This window comes from Scyliorhinus canicula, chromosome 2 (assembly GCF_902713615.1).
Source record: "Scyliorhinus canicula chromosome 2, sScyCan1.1, whole genome shotgun sequence".
In the NCBI taxonomy this organism is placed as follows: domain Eukaryota; kingdom Metazoa; phylum Chordata; class Chondrichthyes; order Carcharhiniformes; family Scyliorhinidae; genus Scyliorhinus; species Scyliorhinus canicula.
The window spans coordinates 184,814,648-184,832,703 of NC_052147.1; the positions used below are offsets into that span (position 1 = coordinate 184,814,648).

The window sequence follows — 18,056 nt, forward strand, 5'->3', positions numbered from 1 at the left end:
GGTTTTTACACAATTGACGATAGCTATCATCACCATCACAGACACTAGGGGCGAAATTCTCCGCCCCCCACGACGGGTGGGAGAATAGCGGGAGGGCCTTCCCGACATTTTTGCCGCCCTCCCGCTATTCTCCCCCCCCCTCCCCCCCCCGCCGAAGTCCCGACCCGAATCGCTGCCGCCGTTTTTTTACGGCCGGCAGCGATTCTCAGCTGTTAGATGGGCCGAAGTCCCAGCCCTTTACGCCGTTTTTACAAACGGCAAACACACCTGGTCTTGCCGTTCGTAAAAACGGCGTGACTAACTCGCTATTAATAACCATGGCACCGATTGGCACGGCCGTACCACGGCCGTGCCAAGGGTGCAATGGGCCCGCGATCGGTGGGCACCGATCGCGGGCAGCGGGCCCGATGCCCGCGCACTACTTGTCCTTCCGCCGCCCCGCAGTATCCATTCGCGGGGCGGCTGAGGGGCAACCCGGCCCGCGCATGCGCGGGTTTCGCGCAAAAACGCGATGACGTCACCCGCGCATGCGCGGGTTGGAGTCTTCCAAACTGCGCATGCGCGGCTGACGTCATATGACGCGTCAGCCGGCGCTAACTCCAGCAAGCGGGCTTAACGATTTTCGTTAAGCCCGTCTTGCCGGAGCCTACGGCGTCGGGCTGCTAGCCCCGACCGGGGACCAGAATCGGTCTCCGGTCGGGAAGGGGCGCGCTGCCGTAAAACCCGCCCAGGTTTTACGGCAGCTTTACGATTTCTCCCGTTTTGGGAGAATCGCGCCCTAGACTTATTTTCCAGATTTATTGGGCGTGATTTAACTAAATGGGACATAGTCCCACAGCAAGCACGTTTAGCCGTATGTTTCCTGGCGCTCACAGCACTGAGAAATACAAGGCTATCTAATGTGACTTTGGTTAGATAGGGGGCCTCAGCGGCGAATGTGCAGCCGAAGCCGCACATAGACCCATTTTGTGCAGAGGAGCTTCTCAGTGTAGCGATAGACCAGGATACCATTCAAAAATATCGATCTATGGAGCCCCCGATGTGACCCCCCCCCCCCCCCCCCCCCCCCCCACCACCACCCCCAAACCCCACCTCACCATGAGGGGGACCCTGGACTCTCCACATGCCCCTCAACACACACACAGGGAACCCCTGGCCCGATCACCACTATGTGAAAAATGTAATTTGGCAGTACCAACCTGGAAGCCTGACAGTGCCACCTAAACACCTTGGCAGTGCCAGGCTGGTACACATGTGGCAGTGCCAGAGTGCCCACGTGGCCTCCGATCCCCCAGGAGATCCCCACAGATGCCATTCTGTCTGGTCCCCAATTGTGGAGACCATTACTGAACTGCGCTCACCCGAGGTCTCCAAGGCGAAGAGGTTCGATCCCAACTCTTCGGGTGCTTCAGGAAGCAGAATATTAGAGTGCAACTAGTTGTTTCGCTCTAACATGCAGTATGCAGATTTCCAAAATGTGATCCCACCCACAATGGCTGGGATTTACATCGCAATGTCTTTCGAGATTGCATTAGATCTCGTGAGGCGTTGCGAGCTGGGTAGATCCTGGGAGCGGGGTCTCCCGGCTTCTATTGGTCACATCGTGCCGCAGCAAGCTGCCTTTCAGGCGCAGCATGGCCGTTCGATCGTACCCATTAACTGAATTCAAATTCCACCACCTGTCATGGTAGAATTTGAACCATGTCCTTGGACCATTAGCCTAGACCTCTGGATTACTAATCCAGTATCACTGGCAGGCCACCATCGCCCTGTAAATTTTCTGCTATTCTGCATCATAAACTCGCTCAACTGTGGACAGGACTGTAGCGCAGAATTCTTCTTACCCATGTTCAATGCACAGGAGATATATATGTGTGGCCATCAAATTGTCGGTGTTTTGCACAAAACCAGCATTCAATACGAGTATAAGATCATTCAGAGAAGGCACTCTCATTATGCTCTTCCTTCCCAGGAGATCCGTGAGTTAAGCCAAAAGGAATGCTTCCAAATTTGAGGCAACAGTGGCTGACAAAAACTCAACAGCAATAAGATTATTGTAACTTAAATTGTGGATTCACATTCAATTTCCTTCAGCAAGTTCCCATGTTCAATTAGGTCTTCCCAACAGACAGCCTTTAAAATCACACTGTCACCATCTCTTCCAGACTCACAACCATACGTTTTCCAGATCCTCTGACTGAAAACTTTCCAGCAACATCATGCCACATGTTTGGCAAAGTGTTTCAGTTATGAAATAAACACAGCCAGCGCAAGCGTAATATTAAGTTTGCATACAACAAACAACTTCGAGCCATTGTGACTCTGAGCTCTTCAATATTTCAAAAGAAGTTTGAAATCTATTTATCCTTGCAGTTTTTTTTCTCCTCAGAGGTAAGGCCACCCCAGGAACCATAAAACATCACCCCACCAAGGCTACAAGATTTGAATATGTCTGAGATTTTAGACTTCTGATAACAGACGTGCACTCGGTGGATATGCCGCTGGACATAAGTTTTCAAATAAGTCCACATTTGGAGAGTTTGAAAGCACGGTGCTGTCCCTTGTATTTCAATGACATGTAGGATTAACACAAAATACTTACAGGAGATCCTGGCAGACCTTGTACACCAGGGAATCCACGATGACCCTTGATACCATTTCTACCAGGCTGTCCATCTTCACCTTTATTGCCACGTGGGCCTTGTGGGCCCTGAAAAATACATTCTATCATGAAGATTGTAATAGTAATACATAACATTAATTTCCATATATGACACATTGGTAACAACTTAAACCATTTGGATATGATTTCCTGGCTCAGACCATTGTCAACTTACCATACGTCCCGCAGCCCCAGGTGGGCCTGGTGGTCCCTGTGAACCTGACGGTCCCTAAAAAGTATTAAGAGCAGGAAGGAAAAAAGTTAAAAACAGTCATGTTCAATATGTCTGATACAAAATTATTGTAAATAAAGGTACAAGTTAAAGAAGGATATTTTGTCTCATTCAATTTAAGAAACTGGATAAATTGGACTTCTCCATGTAAGTCATAAATAGTTGCCTGTTATGAAACAGATGAACACATTTTACAGTTTAGTTATTTCGATGGCTGTTTTCTTATCTCAAAAAGTATTAACCAAGCAAAACAATGCTGGGTCCTCCGTAGTACATTTAAAGAGGACCTTCAAGAACTAGACACCACCGAGACTGGAAAAGGAATTGAGATGGACCGAGGCTAGTGGCGGCGACTTGCTGTCCATTGTCTCGCACAAGACCAGAGGAATTAAGTCTAAGAGTGGGACTTCCTGGCCATTCCTACTGATGAGACCTTCCGGCCCTGCAGAAGGTGAATCCACATGCCGGGTTCCCCGCGGAGTCATGAGTGAGCCATGTAAAACGCCATAGAGGTTAGCGGGACTTGACAATCCCACTGGCGTCCAATGATAAGGCCCCTACGCCATCATAAAACACACCACTACATAGGGAGGGAGCTGGTAAATTTCACTCTAAGTCTATGCTCAGATAAAGCTATGCTATTCTCAAATAAATCAAAATACCTTCAATGGCTTTGACAGGGTCTGGTAGAACCAAATACGTTTTCCAATAATGAATAGCTACATTGTGGAGAATAGCTGCAACAGATACTAATTTTCAAACTTACTGATGAACCTCTGTCACCTTGTTTTCCAGGTGAACCAGGCTGACCTGGAGGTCCAGGAAGTCCAGAGGAACCCTGGTGGCCCACTGGGCCAGGTTCACCACGATTACCCTGCCGAAACAAATCATTGGCAGTCACCATTGATAAGAAAAGCCATGTAACACTTAATTTCACATTCTTTGTTAATTATTCATTACATTTGAAATTGCATACCATTTTAATTTTCTTTGTTCTTACCTTAGAACCAGGGCCTCCACTTCGGCCAGGAGGACCATCAGAGCCTGGATTACCCTAAAAGGTAACAGGAAACACCTTCACCATATTGAAGCATAATATTCTTATGAGGTAACACTGTCATCAATACAGAGGATGTAGAATGTCTTAACGAATAATGGCCGCAATTTTCCGGCTGTTTCCACGAGCCGGATCTTCTGGGCCCACTGACGGTGAAACCCCGCCGCGAGTTTCCTGTTGGCCGGGGGTCCATACAGCGGGAGACCCCATTAACAAAAGCAGAACCAGAAGATCCCATCGCCAGACAATGCCGCAGGGGGCAGGGAAATTCCCGCCCAAAGAGACTAAACAGCAGACTCCCAGTCAATAATTTGTTTGTGAACATAAAATCACTATTTAGAAACAACAGATTCTGTGCTGAAAATGATAAAACACTAACTGAATTGAGAATGTAGAATAATGTATGATATCAGTTATTCCATTTAAGAGTAAAGTAAATCATGAATAAAACTACTTACATCTCTGCCTGGTTGACCAGCTGGTCCAGTTACGCCAGGTGGTCCAGCTTGACCAGAAGGACCTCGTCCACCTGGGCCACCAGCGGGGCCCGGTTTGCCATCCTCACCCTGAATGAGACATAATTGCATTAATTTGAGCAAACATCCTTACAATTTATTGCACCTTCTTGAAGAACCTTGGAAATCAGAATTGCAAGTCCTTAGCCATCTCCAAAATGGGTGACTGTCAGATAAAACTTAGGATAACAGACCCATCACAAATTGCAGCTCAGAAGGCAGCTATTTGACAAGACGAACATCATGGGCTGGATTCTCCATTCCTGCATCTAAGTGCTGACGCCAATGGAGGATCCGTGGAGTTCCACGTCGGAAAAACTGGCTCCACACCCGTACTGATTCCGCTACCGGTGAGGGGCTAGCACCAGCGCCGCATGGAACGCCCACAGAACATGGGAAAAATGGTGGGGGAGGCGCTGGGTCTGTGATGGACACGGGCAAGGCTGACAAGCTGCAGCTGCGTGTACACTATACACCCTCTGCACTTGCACTGATCGCGCCTGAAAAGCCTGTAACCGTCCACCCCAGCCTCACAGCCCACCTCCTGGCCACCCCCACTACACCCCCCAGCCCTGCCAGAAGACTCCAGGCCAGCAGAACAACTGTCGGTTAAGTATGGCGGTGCTGGACACTGGATAAAAGTAAATTACTGTGGATGCTGAAATCTGAAACCAAAGAGAAAATGCTGAAAAATCTCAGCAGGTCTGGCAGTATCCGTATGGAGAGAAAAGAGCTAATGTTTCGGGTCCAGATGATCCTTTGTCAAAGTGGTGCTGGACACTGTCTGTATGCCCTCTTTCACTCTCCGCAGCCACCACGCCAGGTGCACGACTGTTGAGACCGCACATGGACCAAGCTGTCAGGAACTCGTTCCAATGGACACAGAGCATCGCGGGTGGGCCCGATAATGAGATGCGAACGTGGTTGTAACTGTGCCACGTGCGCTTTTCAATGATGCCTATTTGGAGGGGGCGTGGCATCACCATCCGGCGTCAAACTGCTACCTGCCGTGCTTTTGACTTCGGGAGCTATTCTCCGCCCAATCGCCGTTCCCGATTTCGGCGTCGGGCAACGGAGAATCCCACCCTGATCTATGGGGGGGGGGGGGGGGGGGGGGGGGGGGGGGGGGGGATTTCCTGCCCCCGCTTTTGGCGGTCAGGAATAGCGGTGGCCGGAGAATCGTGGGAGTCTCAAGCGGCTTTCCTGGCAGCGGGATTGCCCGACTCGATTGTCCCCGCCTCCCGCCAGTGGCGTAACTGAGCTCACATCTTGTTATGACGGGAACTCCATCATAATACGTTAACATTTACTTAGCGGGGCTGCCCACTGTACCGTCCCCTCATGTAGGGAACTAGGGAACGGTGGTGTGATGTAAGCTTGATGGGAATTATACCAGGTTTTGAAAAATGGGGAACTGACGACGGCGTACAGCCAATTACAACCCTCGGTGGAAGAGGATCATACCCAGGCCATACACTGCCAGTACCCAGGCACTGTGCCCTAGAACTCAGTGACAGGAGGCAATATGGGTGGCAGTGCCGGGGGAGAGTGTGGGGGTGGGGGGGGTTTGGGAGGTTCAGGATGGGGGTTAAGATTACTGCAGGGAAGGGATCCTGTGTCCCTGGGGAGAAGGTGGGGCTTCCATGTCCACCGTGGGGGATGTCCCTGTGGGGCGGGCATGTGGGAAGTGGCGTGAGGGTCTTGTGTCTGTGGGATAGGCAGGTGGGGAGGTCCCATCTGTGTGGGGTGTTTCTTCTTTTTATTTTATTTTTTAAGATCGGGGCACCCTTTTAAAACAACAGCTCGGTCTGTCAGGAGCAGAGGTTGCTGGCAGAACGGGTTCATTCAGAACCCTTCCCACAAGTGTAACATTGTAGGACATACCTGTTGTTTTGTTCGAAAGTTTTTAAAAATACAGCGGGAAATATTGCCCTTTAGATGGGAAGTGAGGGGGGATGTCCAGGGGCCTCAGGAAGGTCGGAGGGGGGGCGGTGAAGAGGCATTATCCTGAAAGCTGGGAAGGGTTCTGAAAAGGGTGAGGGGGAACTAGAGATTGGGCTAGTATTCCAAAATGGCGTTCCGATCTGTGAGGAACTGGTCCTGCTGATGAGTGCAGCTCACCAGTGCAGGACAGATGCCTCAGCATGTCGTCTACAGGGCCAAAAGAAACGGCAAAAGTGCCATTTAATAATGGGGTTATTCTCGCTGCTCCAGCCGCCAATAAACACACCCGCCAAATGTGCCCGAAAGCGGACTTCAACGTTTTTCCACTGAATCGCGCCCTTTGTCTTGTTTCCAGGAGAAATAGCGCAGTAATTTGCTTCCTATTTTGTTAATATTGGAGCAATAGCTCCCTTTCAGAATCCAGAAACCATCATTAATATCTGGGAAATGTGAATTCAAGACATGAAACATGAAAAAAGAAAATGCTGGAACATAATGAATACTTACTGATGGACCTCTTGTACCTGAAGGGCCAGGTCGCCCAAGCGCACCAGGTAAGCCTACCACGCCACGTGTTCCTACCAAACCTTGAGGGCCTGGTATGCCAGAAAGACCCTATTAAAGACAATGGTGTTTAGAATATAATTAAGCTTTTCATCTCTAACGGAAGGAGATCTTATGTTGCAGTGGGTAGCAGAGCTGCCTCTGAGCCAGAACCTCTGGGTTTGAATCCCATCCCAGGACTTGATGGCCAAGGAAGATGCGATCATAACCCAGTCAAACAGGTTGAATATCAACCTGGAAAATCCTTCCAAACAATAGCTGCCGTTAAAAGGAGAGACTCCTGGTCAGCCACCTTTGATGTGGAGTGGTGCCCCTCAAACTATAAGCCCTTGGCGACAGACTAGTGATCTGCTCCATGAAAAGCTAGCGATGGAACAGACAAAAGTCCCACTAGATGCGGGAAGAGAATTGGAATCATCAAATCATTATTAATAAATATCTAATTAACGTCAATCATAAGAAAATTAGATGCTCCATCTGATGTCAGTCCCACTGTTTGTCAAAGTCAATCTGCTTATTTTTCTGATATTAGCAAAACTAAGGTGTTGTGTAGCATGAAGCATTTTCATCAGAAAACTACAAGAGTACACTGCTGAGGGATATATGACAATGTCACAGCAAATTCATTTCACTATGCATAGAATTTGAGTCACGTAACTTAAATTTTCCAAAATGACGTTGCTCTGTGTAACTTACCTGAGGACCAGATTCACCAGGTGAACCCTTATCGCCGGGGTTACCTGGTTCGCCTTTGGGACCAGCAAGTCCAATTTCACCACGTGAACCAGTTTTACCAGCTGGACCAGGGGGGCCGTCTTTACCAAGGGAACCTGGAGAGCCAGGAGGACCAGCACTACCCTGTTAAGAAAAATGGTGATTAGAAAGTCTAAAAGGACGCAATTTACATTGTCTAGAATTTCTCAGTCGTCCTCCAGTGAGAGATTGCAGAAACCTCTGGGGGGGAAAAAATAAATGCTGTTCTGCTAATTTCTCACTGAGGTTACAACAGGATCGTGGAGGAAGCCTTTGAAATTTGGGACCATTGTTCAAAGAATCGCTAATTACAACAAACAAGTATTTTCTAAGAAAAGATGCATCGGTGTATATTACAACTATGATTGTCATGAAGGTTGCTTGCATTGGGTGATTAAAAATTCATCTGGGCAATGCCCAATCCCAGCTCACAGGGGAGAATGCAAATGAATGGCGGGACCCTGGACATATATTTATGCTGCCTTTTCACATTATCCATTAAGTATCACAAATAACGTTTTTACATGTAGTGCAGAGAATAAGGCATGTATTTTTTGTGACCATCTCTGTCAGATATCAGAAAAGATTCATAAAGCCGGATGGCACCTATCGCATAATATGCTCGCTCCCCGCTTATGTAATGGAACAGAAATAGTGCTCTGAGATTGTTATTAGTAATGCGCAATGTAGTGCAAATGATGAAAGAATCTCATTTATTCTCACAAGTAGGAGAGTGTGAGAATTGCAGTGGGAGAAATTTTGGCCTAGCTTCGATTGGATGGTGAATTCAGAGGGAAGAGATGGAAGGCACAATTATTAAGACTGAGAAGTTACTCAGTGTAGAGTATGGCAAAAGGGAAGAAAGTAGAATGTCTCAGGGCTTGGGATTTTGGCAGATAGCCAAGGGTTTAAAGGCGAAGGCACTCAAAGCTATAGAAACTAGGGCCGGGATTCTCCCCTACCCAGCGAGGCGGGATGGAGTGGCGTGAACCACTCCGGCGTCGGGCCGCCCCAAAGGTGTGGATTTTTCCACACCTTTAGGGGCCAAGCCCTAACCTTGATGGGCTAGGCCCGCGCCGGAGTGGTTGGCGCCCTGCCGGCCGGCGGGAAAGATCTTTGGCGCTACGCCAGCCGGGGCCGAAGGGACTTCGCCGGCCAGCGGAGTTCCGCGCATGCGCCGGAGCGTCAGCGGCTGCTGACGTCATCCCCGCACATGCGCAGGGGAGGGGGTCACTTCCGCGTCCGCCATCGTAAAGGGTATGGACAACACGGAAGGAAAAGAGTGCCCCCACGGCACAGGCCCGCCCGCCGATTGGTGGGCCCCGAATGTGGGCCAGGCCACCGTGGGGGCACCCCCCCGGAGCCAGATCGCCCCACGCCCCCCCCCCCAGGACCCCGGAGCCTGCCGAGGCCGCCAGGTCCCGCCGGTAAGGTAGGTGGTTTGATTCCTGCCTTCGGGACCGGCATGACAACAGCGGGACTTCGGCCCATCGCGGGCCGGAGAATCGCCGGGGGAGGGGGGGGGGCGCCGACAGGCGCGGTCCGATTCCCGCTCCTGCTGAGTATCCGGTGCTGGAGAATTCAGCAGCCGGCGGGGGCGGGATTCATGCTGGCCCCAGGCGATTTTCCGACCCGGCGGGGGGGCCGAGAATCCAGCCCTACAACAGGAATATGGGGCTGGATTCTCCCCTACCTGGCGTGACGGAGGGTGCCGGCGTAGGGGAGTGGCCCGAACCACTCAGGGGTCGCGCCTCCCCAAAGGTGGGGAATTCTCCCCACCTTTGGGGGCCAGCCCCGCGCCGGAGCAGTTTGCACCAGAAGACTGGCGCAAACACCCGGCGCAGTCAGAAGCGGGGCTGGCCGAAAGGCTTTCGGCGGTCGGCGCATGCGCCGGCAGTGACGTCAGCGGCAGCTGGCCGCTGACGTCACTGCCGGCGCATGCGCGATGCGGGGTTCTCCTCCGCGTCCGCCATGGCGGAGGCCGTGGCGGCGCGGAAGGAGAAAGAGTGCCCCCACGGCACTGCCCCGCGGAGTGAGCGGGGGGCCCCGATCGCGGGCCAGGCCTCCGTGGGGGCACCCCCCCGGGTCCGATCGCCCCCCGCCCCCCCAGGACCCCGGGGGCCTGCTCGCGCCGCTGAGCCCGCCGTTCCAGAGGTGGTTTAAACCTCGGCGGCGGGAGAAGGCCTCCCAGTGGCGGGACTTCGGCCCATCCGGGCCGGAGATTTGAGGTAAGTTTAAAAAAAATGAAATCCCGCCGGCGCCAGCTGTTTTCACAGGCTGCCGGCGGGATTTGCACAACGCCGGTTTATGACCGGCGGGAGAATTCAAAAACCTGCAGGAGCGGAAATAACGCCGCTTCCCGCCAATTCTCCGACCCTGCGTGGGGTCGGAGAATTTCGCCCATGGGCTGGGATTCACCCCTACCCGGCGGGGCGGATGTCCCGGCAGGATGGAGTGGCGTAAACCACTCCGGCGTCGGGTCACCCAAAAGGTGCAGATTTCTCGGGGGGGGGGTCGGAGAATCCAGCCCATGGTATCATACCCACATAGTGATAAAGGCCGTGGGCGGGATTCTCCCCTACCCGGCGTGACGGAGGGTGCCGGCGTAGGGGAGTGGCGCCAACCACTCAGGGGTCGCGCCTCCTCCAAAGGTGGGGAATTCTCCCCACCTTTGGGGGCCAGCCCCGCGCCGGAGCAGTTTGCACCGGTAGACTGGCGCAAACACCCGGCGCAGTCGGTAGCGGGGCTGGCCGAAAGGCTTTCGGCGGTCGGCGCATGCGCCGGCAGTGACGTCAGCGGCAGCTGGCCGCTGACCTTACTGCCGGCGCATGCGCGATGCGGGGTTCTCCTCCGCGTCCGCCATGGCGGAGGCCGTGGCGGCGCGGAAGGAGAAAGAGTGCCCCCACGGCACTGCCCCGCGGAGTGAGCGGGGGGCCCCGATCGCGGGCCAGGCTTCCGTGGGGGCACCCCCCTGGGTCCGATCGCCCCCCGCCCCCCCCAGGACCCCGGGGGCCCGCTCGCGCCGCTGAGTCCGCCGTTTCTGAGGTGGTGTACACCTCGGCGGCGGGAGAAGGCCTCCCAGCGGCGGGACTTCGGCCCATCCGGGCCGGAGATTTAAAGGTGAGTTTTAAAAAAATGAAATCCCGCCGGCGCCAGCTGTTTTCACAGGCTGCCGGCGGGATTTGCACAACGCCGGTTTTTTACCGGCGGGAGAATTAGGAGACCTGCGGGAGCGGAAATCACGCCGCTTCCCGCCAATTCTCCGACCCTGCGTGGGGTCGGAGAATCCCGCCCCATAAAAGGCAATGGAAAGTATGCTGATATGGAGAGATTCAGCGAGGAGCAAAGTAACACTACTAGTGAAGTTTCAGGCAAACACAGGATACAATCTTTATGAATAAGGTAAGAAATTTTCTTGTCAATAAACCTACTTTCTGGAGAGAAATACAAAGCAGGATGTTAATTCTTGATCTATTGGTAACACCCAGGGATGGTGGAGTGATTGGAATAGGAAGAAGTTAAGTGAAGTTAGTCCACAGAGTCCCCAAATCAGGGAACATAAAAGATGGGGAAGACTCATAAGACAGTGAGGTGCCAATGATGAATCAATTGAAGAATGCTGAGTAAGGTCATAGGCTCATTGAAAATAGTTCAAGCCTTGGAAGGTGGCAGAACAGAATAACAACAAGAGGAGTGATGTGTTGTGGTATAGATTAGGGGCAAAGTCCCTTGGCACAGAGAAATGGAAAGTCACATAAATGTTTCCAGTAAAGAAAGGGAGAGAAGAAAAGATCATGGTATTCAACTGAAACAGCAGTATAATAGTCTGTATTTCTATGATTTGAGTGTGCCTAGGCAGGATTTTATGTAAATCTGCGTAGTGTATAATATTCAATATTTAGGAAGGACTGATATCAACCCAATAAATCAACCAGGAATGGTGACTGAAATCTTCATGATATTATTAAATTCTGTAATCCAGTTCCATTTTCAGTATTCTACTTTGGGCATGGCGCAGGTTTATCTTTGATATTTTATTATCTCATTGCTGTATTTGAATGATTGTAAGTGTAGAGTTTGCCTCAGTCCAACTTGTTATGTGACATGACTTACCAGCTCTTTTCTAAAGTGAATAGCCAATACTGAAATAAAGGTCGCAGGACTGAAAGACTAGATTTGCACATTGCATCATTCAAAGGGGTTTGATACATTATTATTCCATAAATTAATAATTCAGAAATCTGCTTGGAATATGTTGCCCATTTAATCTGATAATGAATAGTTAAAGATTTTCTTGTCACTTCATAATTATTTATGCTCAGACTGTGTAATCAGCAACATTTATAAACTAAACCAAGGAACTTCTTTCGGAGGCAATTGTTTATTAAACAGAGATTGTCCACTCATTGACCAATGATACAAGCAATAATAATCAAAGCATATAATGCCTGACATGTTGGGGATAAAAGTTACTTGAAGGTCACAGGGAACTTTCACTTTTTTCATTTTAAAAGAAATGATGTTATTCAATTCCTCATGTGGTATTGTGCATTAACGTTTTAATAAATTTAGATTATCCAATTCTTTCTTTTCCAATTAAGGGGCAATTTAGCATGGCCAATCCACCTACCCTGCACATCTTTTTGGGGTGTGGGGGTGAGACCCACGCAGACATGGGGAGAATGTGCAAACTCCACATGGACATAGTTCCTCATTAGTATTGTGGTTAATATACCCGCTTGTCACGTGGGAGACTGGGGTTCAGTTCCCCGACGTGGAACTTTCAAATGGTGTCAGGCTTGGAAGGCCGAAGGGCCTGTTCCTGTGCTGTATTGTTCTTGACAGAGACCTGGAGACCGGGAGTGAACCCGGGTCCTCAGCTTCATGAGGCATGAGTGCTAACCACTATGCCACCATGCCATCTTAAAGTTTTAATATTTTAAAACCTATTTTGAAATATGTTCAGAGTTTTAGACCAAATAATAGTACTTAATAGCATATCTTCAAAGGTAAAAATGTTTATATTTACGATAAGAGAAATATTAAATGTCTAAAGATAAAAACGAGATCAATGTAACAAGAGAACTTCTTAACAGTGATATAGATGTGACCAGAAACACTACTTACTGCTGATCCAATTGCACCAATTGGACCAGGAGCACCAGGAAAACCAGAAATACCCTGAAAAAGAAATTAATCTCAATTAGACATTTCTCAAATCTGATCACCTAAGGTACAGTTTACTTATTGCAAACATGTTGTGAAACTTATGGGGAAAATTTAAAAAATGACATTTTAGATTACATTAGACAATGATACAGAACCATTAGCAGATTGAGATTATGTTCATATGAATTTTGACGATCCCAGGACTATAATGTCATACATTGCATTAGAGAGTATAATTGCTCGATTTGATACCAAATTCTGCTGCCTTTGAACTGTACATAAACTAAGAAAAAGGGGCGGTATTCTCCGATCCTGGGGCTAAGTGTTGCCGCCGTCGTAAAGGCCAGAGTGTTTTACGACGCCGTCATCTGGCCCATAGGAGCAGCGATCTTGCGCTGCACAGGGGGCCAGCACGGCACTGGAGTGCTTCACTCTGGCCTGCGATCGGGGCCCACTGGTCTGCGGTTGGGCCTGTGCCGGGGGGGCACTCTTTACCTCCGCTCCGGTCTGTAAAGCTCCGCCATGGCCGGCGCAGAGAAGAAACCCCCTGCGCATGCGCAGGGATCATACCAGCGCTTCTGTGCATGCGCCAGAACACACTGGTGCTCCCGCGCATGCGCCAACTCGAGCCGGCCGGCAGAGGCCCTTTGGCGCCAGTTGGGGCAGTGGCAACCACTCCAGCGCCGGCCTAGCCCCTGGAAGTGCGGAGAAATCCGCAACTTCCAGGCAGCCCGACGCCAGAGTGGTTCATGCCACTCTTTGGCGCCGGTACAGCCTGCCCGCCGGTTGGGGGAGAATCCTGGCACAAGGAGTAGGCCATTTAGTCCCACACATTCAATTAGGTTATGGTAGATTTGTTTCTTGATTCCATTTATCCATCTTAGGTCTGAATATCTTAAAACAGTTGTACAACAAAATTCATCAGTTTCAATTTTCATCTTTTAATTTGATCCAGTGTCAACTGCTCTTTGGGGGAGAACACAAATCTTATGAACGATCCAGCCTAGTTCTTTCTAGCGTTTGTTTTTGAGGGGCACATTATTCAAAACAATGAGATTTTAAAGGAAGTTCAATAAAATCCTCAGTTGGACTTCAGATAAAAATATTTTGTGTAAACAATGCTGAGGAGTGAAGTTATGAAACAGACACTGTACTCTTAGGGATTAAGTAACGACGAACGGGATTTAGCGGGCCCATTCGCCACGGATGCAAATCCAGTTATGGCTGTATAATCTCATGAGAGGGCCATAATGGAATGTGTGCCAGCATGACCTTAGTTTGACATGCTCCCCCAATCCACTGGTGACCTGGGGTTGGATTCTCCTCTATGCGGCGGGGCTGGCCGTACCGGCTCTGAGGAGTGGCGTGAACCACTCCGGCGTCGGGCCGCCCGGAAGGTGCGGAATCCTCCACACCTGGGGTGTTACACCGATCTGTGCATTGTGGGGGGTGGTTGCTCTTCTGCCTGTGGGGGTTGGGGGTGTTCCCTGATCTGCCAAGGGGGTCCCTATCTCTGTTGGGCGGAGAGTTCTTAAATGTTACTTTGAAATTGGGGCCCTTTTTTTAAAAGAGTGCCCCGATCTCATATCCTTGCGTTGCTGCCGTGTTTAGGCCATGCGTTAGCTATGTGATCCTTGCCAGAATTTGAAATTGCATAGATTGCTGTGAAATCAGGTGAGAAAAGACATGTGCAAAACCAGTGGGTTTCACACATTTTCTCACCTGATCCAGTACTCGGTGCAATTTGGAGAAAATTCCACATTCTCTAAATGGATGATTGATCATTATTTTGTCAAGAAAGTGCAATACCTGTGCATGAAATGAACTAAAGTAGCTTGATCATAAATATGATCATAAATATGAATAACGCATATGAGTAAATGTTCAGTAATATTAGCAATACTCACAGCAGGACCTGGTGATCCACGATCACCTTTCACACCTTTAGTTCCAGGAAGGCCCTATAATAATTCAAAAACATTGAATTGATGTCACAGAGTCCATTTTCTTCAAAATCAAAGCACTCAAGGTCATACATAATGATGGGATTATAAATACTTTGGAATCGATTATTCAGTCAGGAATATTTGCTTACCAGTTGACCAGGTGAACCACTTGGACCTGGAGGACCTGGCAGGCCAGAATTGCCCGTTGAACCACGGCTGCCATCTGAGCCTTTAGGACCAGTGTGCCCATCAAGACCCTGGTTAATTAAATTATAGGTTAGTCATGCACAGACTTAAAACTAACAATATTACCTACTTTAAAATTCTGAAGATGAGAAACTGAATTTGCACCAGTTTCTTCGGCACAAAGCACAAGCTTCACCTGAGTAAAGAGGGTCAGTCTGTGGCCTGATGTAATTGGATCTTAACAGTAAGCTGTTCAAAATGGCATTTAAATCTTCATGTAAGTTCAGCATTCGTACACACATATGCTAAATTGGCATTCAAACAACGCAGGTGGGAATGCTAAGAGGAACTGTGACCCAAAATAGTATTGTGGGTGTTTGCAGCACGAATGGATGGGAAACAAGACAGCCCAATTTATAGGATTTTAGTATCCATTCAATAGATGTAAAAAGTGTAGGTGCTATGTACTAATGTCCCCTAAAATTGTTACAATTCCATTCAGACCACAAGATTGCTGCAAATACATCAGTAAGATAATAAGCATATCCAGAATAAATAGTGAATATGATTAAGAAGCAGGAATTGAAGGAAATTACTATTGTGAAGAAATTGTGCTGCAGAAATCAACAGAACTGAAAAATGGGAAATAAATAATAATATTTATTATTGTCACATATAGGCTTATATTAACACTGCAATGAAGTCACTGTGAAAAGACCCTGGTCGCCACACTCCAGCTCCTGTTCGGGTACACTGAGGGAGCATTCAGAATATCCAATTCACTTAACAAGCACGTCTTTCGGAACTTGTGGGAGGAAATCGGAGCACCAGGAGGAACCCCACGCAGACACAGGGAGACTGTGCAGACCCCGCACGGACAGTGACCCAAGTCAGGAATCAAACCTGGGACCTTGGCGCTGTGAAGCAACAGTGCTATCCATTGTGCTACCGTGCCACGCAGGGTCAGATCATCTACACCCCAGGGTATTAAAGGAGTTGGCCATGGAAATAGTGGGTGTGTTCGTTGTCATCTTCCAAAATTCTGTAGATTTTGGAATTGTTCTGGCAGATTGGAGGGTGGTAGACGTAACCCTGCTATTTAAAAAAATAGGGAGGAAGAAAACAGGGAATTACAGACCAGTTATCCAACAGCAATAGTGGGAAAATTCTAGAGTCTATTATAAAGGATGTAATAAGAGGACTAGACAAATGCAACATGGATTTATGCAAGGCAAATAATGTTCGATAAACCTACTGGAGTTCTTTGAGGATGTAATTAGTAGAATAGATAAGGATAGACCAGTGGATATTTTGTATTAGGATTTTCAGAGAACTTTTTATCAAACCACATAGGAGGTTAGTGTGCAAAATTAAAGCACATGGGATTGGGCGTAATATATTGGCATGCGTTGAGAATTGGTTAACAGACAGAGAGTAGAAATAAGTGGATCTTTTTAGAGTGGCAGGTGGTGATGAATGGGGTCCCAAAAGGATTAGTACTTGTGACTTGCAGGAAAAACAGAATGGTTAGAACTGCTTCCTCATAGCGCTTAGGGACACAGGTTCAATTCTGACCTCAATTGACTGTGCGGAGTTTGCACCTTCTCCCCGTGTTTGCATAGGTTTCTTCTTGGTGCTCTGATTTCCTCCCACAGTCCAAAGATGTGCAGATTAAATGGATTGGCCACACTAAATTGCCCCTTAGTGTCCAAAGGTTAGGTGCAATTACGAGGATAGGGCGGGGGATTGGGCCTAGATAGGGTGCTCATTCCGAGGGTCGGTGTGGACTCGATGGACCCAATGACCTTCTTTTGCACTGTAGGAATACTATGATTTCTGCTTTTTGTTTCAGACTTCCAGCATTTGCTTTAGAAAAAAACAAAAATAAGTAATTGTTGCTTTTCCCAAAATAGTCAGCAAGATTACTATCCTATAATTGTTGCCTTTGCAATTGATATCTCTGTAAGTGAAAATGGTTTAAGTAATTTGCTAGTTATAGTTGGCTGCCCAGCTTGAAGCATGCATCATTTAAGTGGAGTACACTGTGCCACTAACTACACTCACATGGGGTCTCCTTCAGATATTCACGATCTGAACAAATGATTCAATCTCCGAGACCTCCCACTTGTACAGTGGGTTAGGTCAGGGATAACTTGTTCGTGAATCACTGCTGATAGAAATTTAAAGGGCTTTAATCTGTGCAAGAATGCATACTACTGGCAGACAACCAAGTCAAGACATTGGCACAAAGTAAAGGTTAGATAGATTCACAATATCCCAGCCTTCGGTTGTAAAAAACCCCCAATGAAAGCAATTGCGCCAGTGGGAACTTCCAAGCTCAAATCTCTGTCAGTTTCATCAAATTATATAGCATTAAAGGGAATGTTAAATATGGAGTTTTCAACCAGAAACCCATTGTGGGAGGGTAAGATGCAAACTGTAATCTTTCTTAGTGTCACACGTAGGCTTACATTAACACTACAATGAAGTTACTGTGAAAATCCCCCAGTCGCCACACTCCGGCGTCTGTTCGTGAAGACTGAGGGAGAATTCAGAATGTCCAATTCACCTATCAAGCACGTCTTTCGGGACTTGTATGAGGAAACTAGAGCACCCAGAGGAAACCCACACAGACACAGGAGAACGTGCAGACTCCGCACAGACAGTGACCCAAGCCGGGAGTCGAACCTGGGTCCCTGGAGCTGTGAAGCAACAGTGCTAACCACTGTGCTACCGTGCCGCCCAGAAGAGTCTACTTTGTGTTCTGAACTTTCATGGCTTCTGTTAATTTATTTAATCAGAGCGTGCCCATTGCAACTGATGTTCTAAATATTGTGCCTGAGTCTATATGACTGTATTCAGACTATGATAATGCACTAATACAAGATATTTGAACAGATTTGTTGCACTGAATCAGTTAGGTCTGCCAGTGTGACTGATACCATGTGATGATTCTGTTCAATATTCTAAATATTCAGACTGATTTCAGTTCATTGTGTTCCTCCTGCAACATAGCCAAGCTCTAATC

General features: G+C 48.5%; 1 protein-coding gene across 1 annotated transcript in view; it reads right to left on the bottom strand.

The window, feature by feature from the left end:
• Positions 1–18,056, bottom strand: part of LOC119961822 (collagen alpha-1(II) chain-like) — a 223,418-nt gene that overhangs the window by 33,620 nt on the left and 171,742 nt on the right. Inside the window, exons 35-44 of the mRNA XM_038789189.1 lie at positions 14,992–15,099; positions 14,804–14,857; positions 12,855–12,908; positions 7,671–7,832; positions 6,918–7,025; positions 4,410–4,517; positions 3,895–3,948; positions 3,661–3,768; positions 2,838–2,891; positions 2,603–2,710 (exon numbers count right to left, since the gene is read on the bottom strand). Coding sequence (XP_038645117.1) covers positions 2,603–2,710; positions 2,838–2,891; positions 3,661–3,768; positions 3,895–3,948; positions 4,410–4,517; positions 6,918–7,025; positions 7,671–7,832; positions 12,855–12,908; positions 14,804–14,857; positions 14,992–15,099 — 918 coding nt within the window. The remainder of the gene's footprint in view (positions 1–2,602; positions 2,711–2,837; positions 2,892–3,660; positions 3,769–3,894; positions 3,949–4,409; positions 4,518–6,917; positions 7,026–7,670; positions 7,833–12,854; positions 12,909–14,803; positions 14,858–14,991; positions 15,100–18,056) is intronic.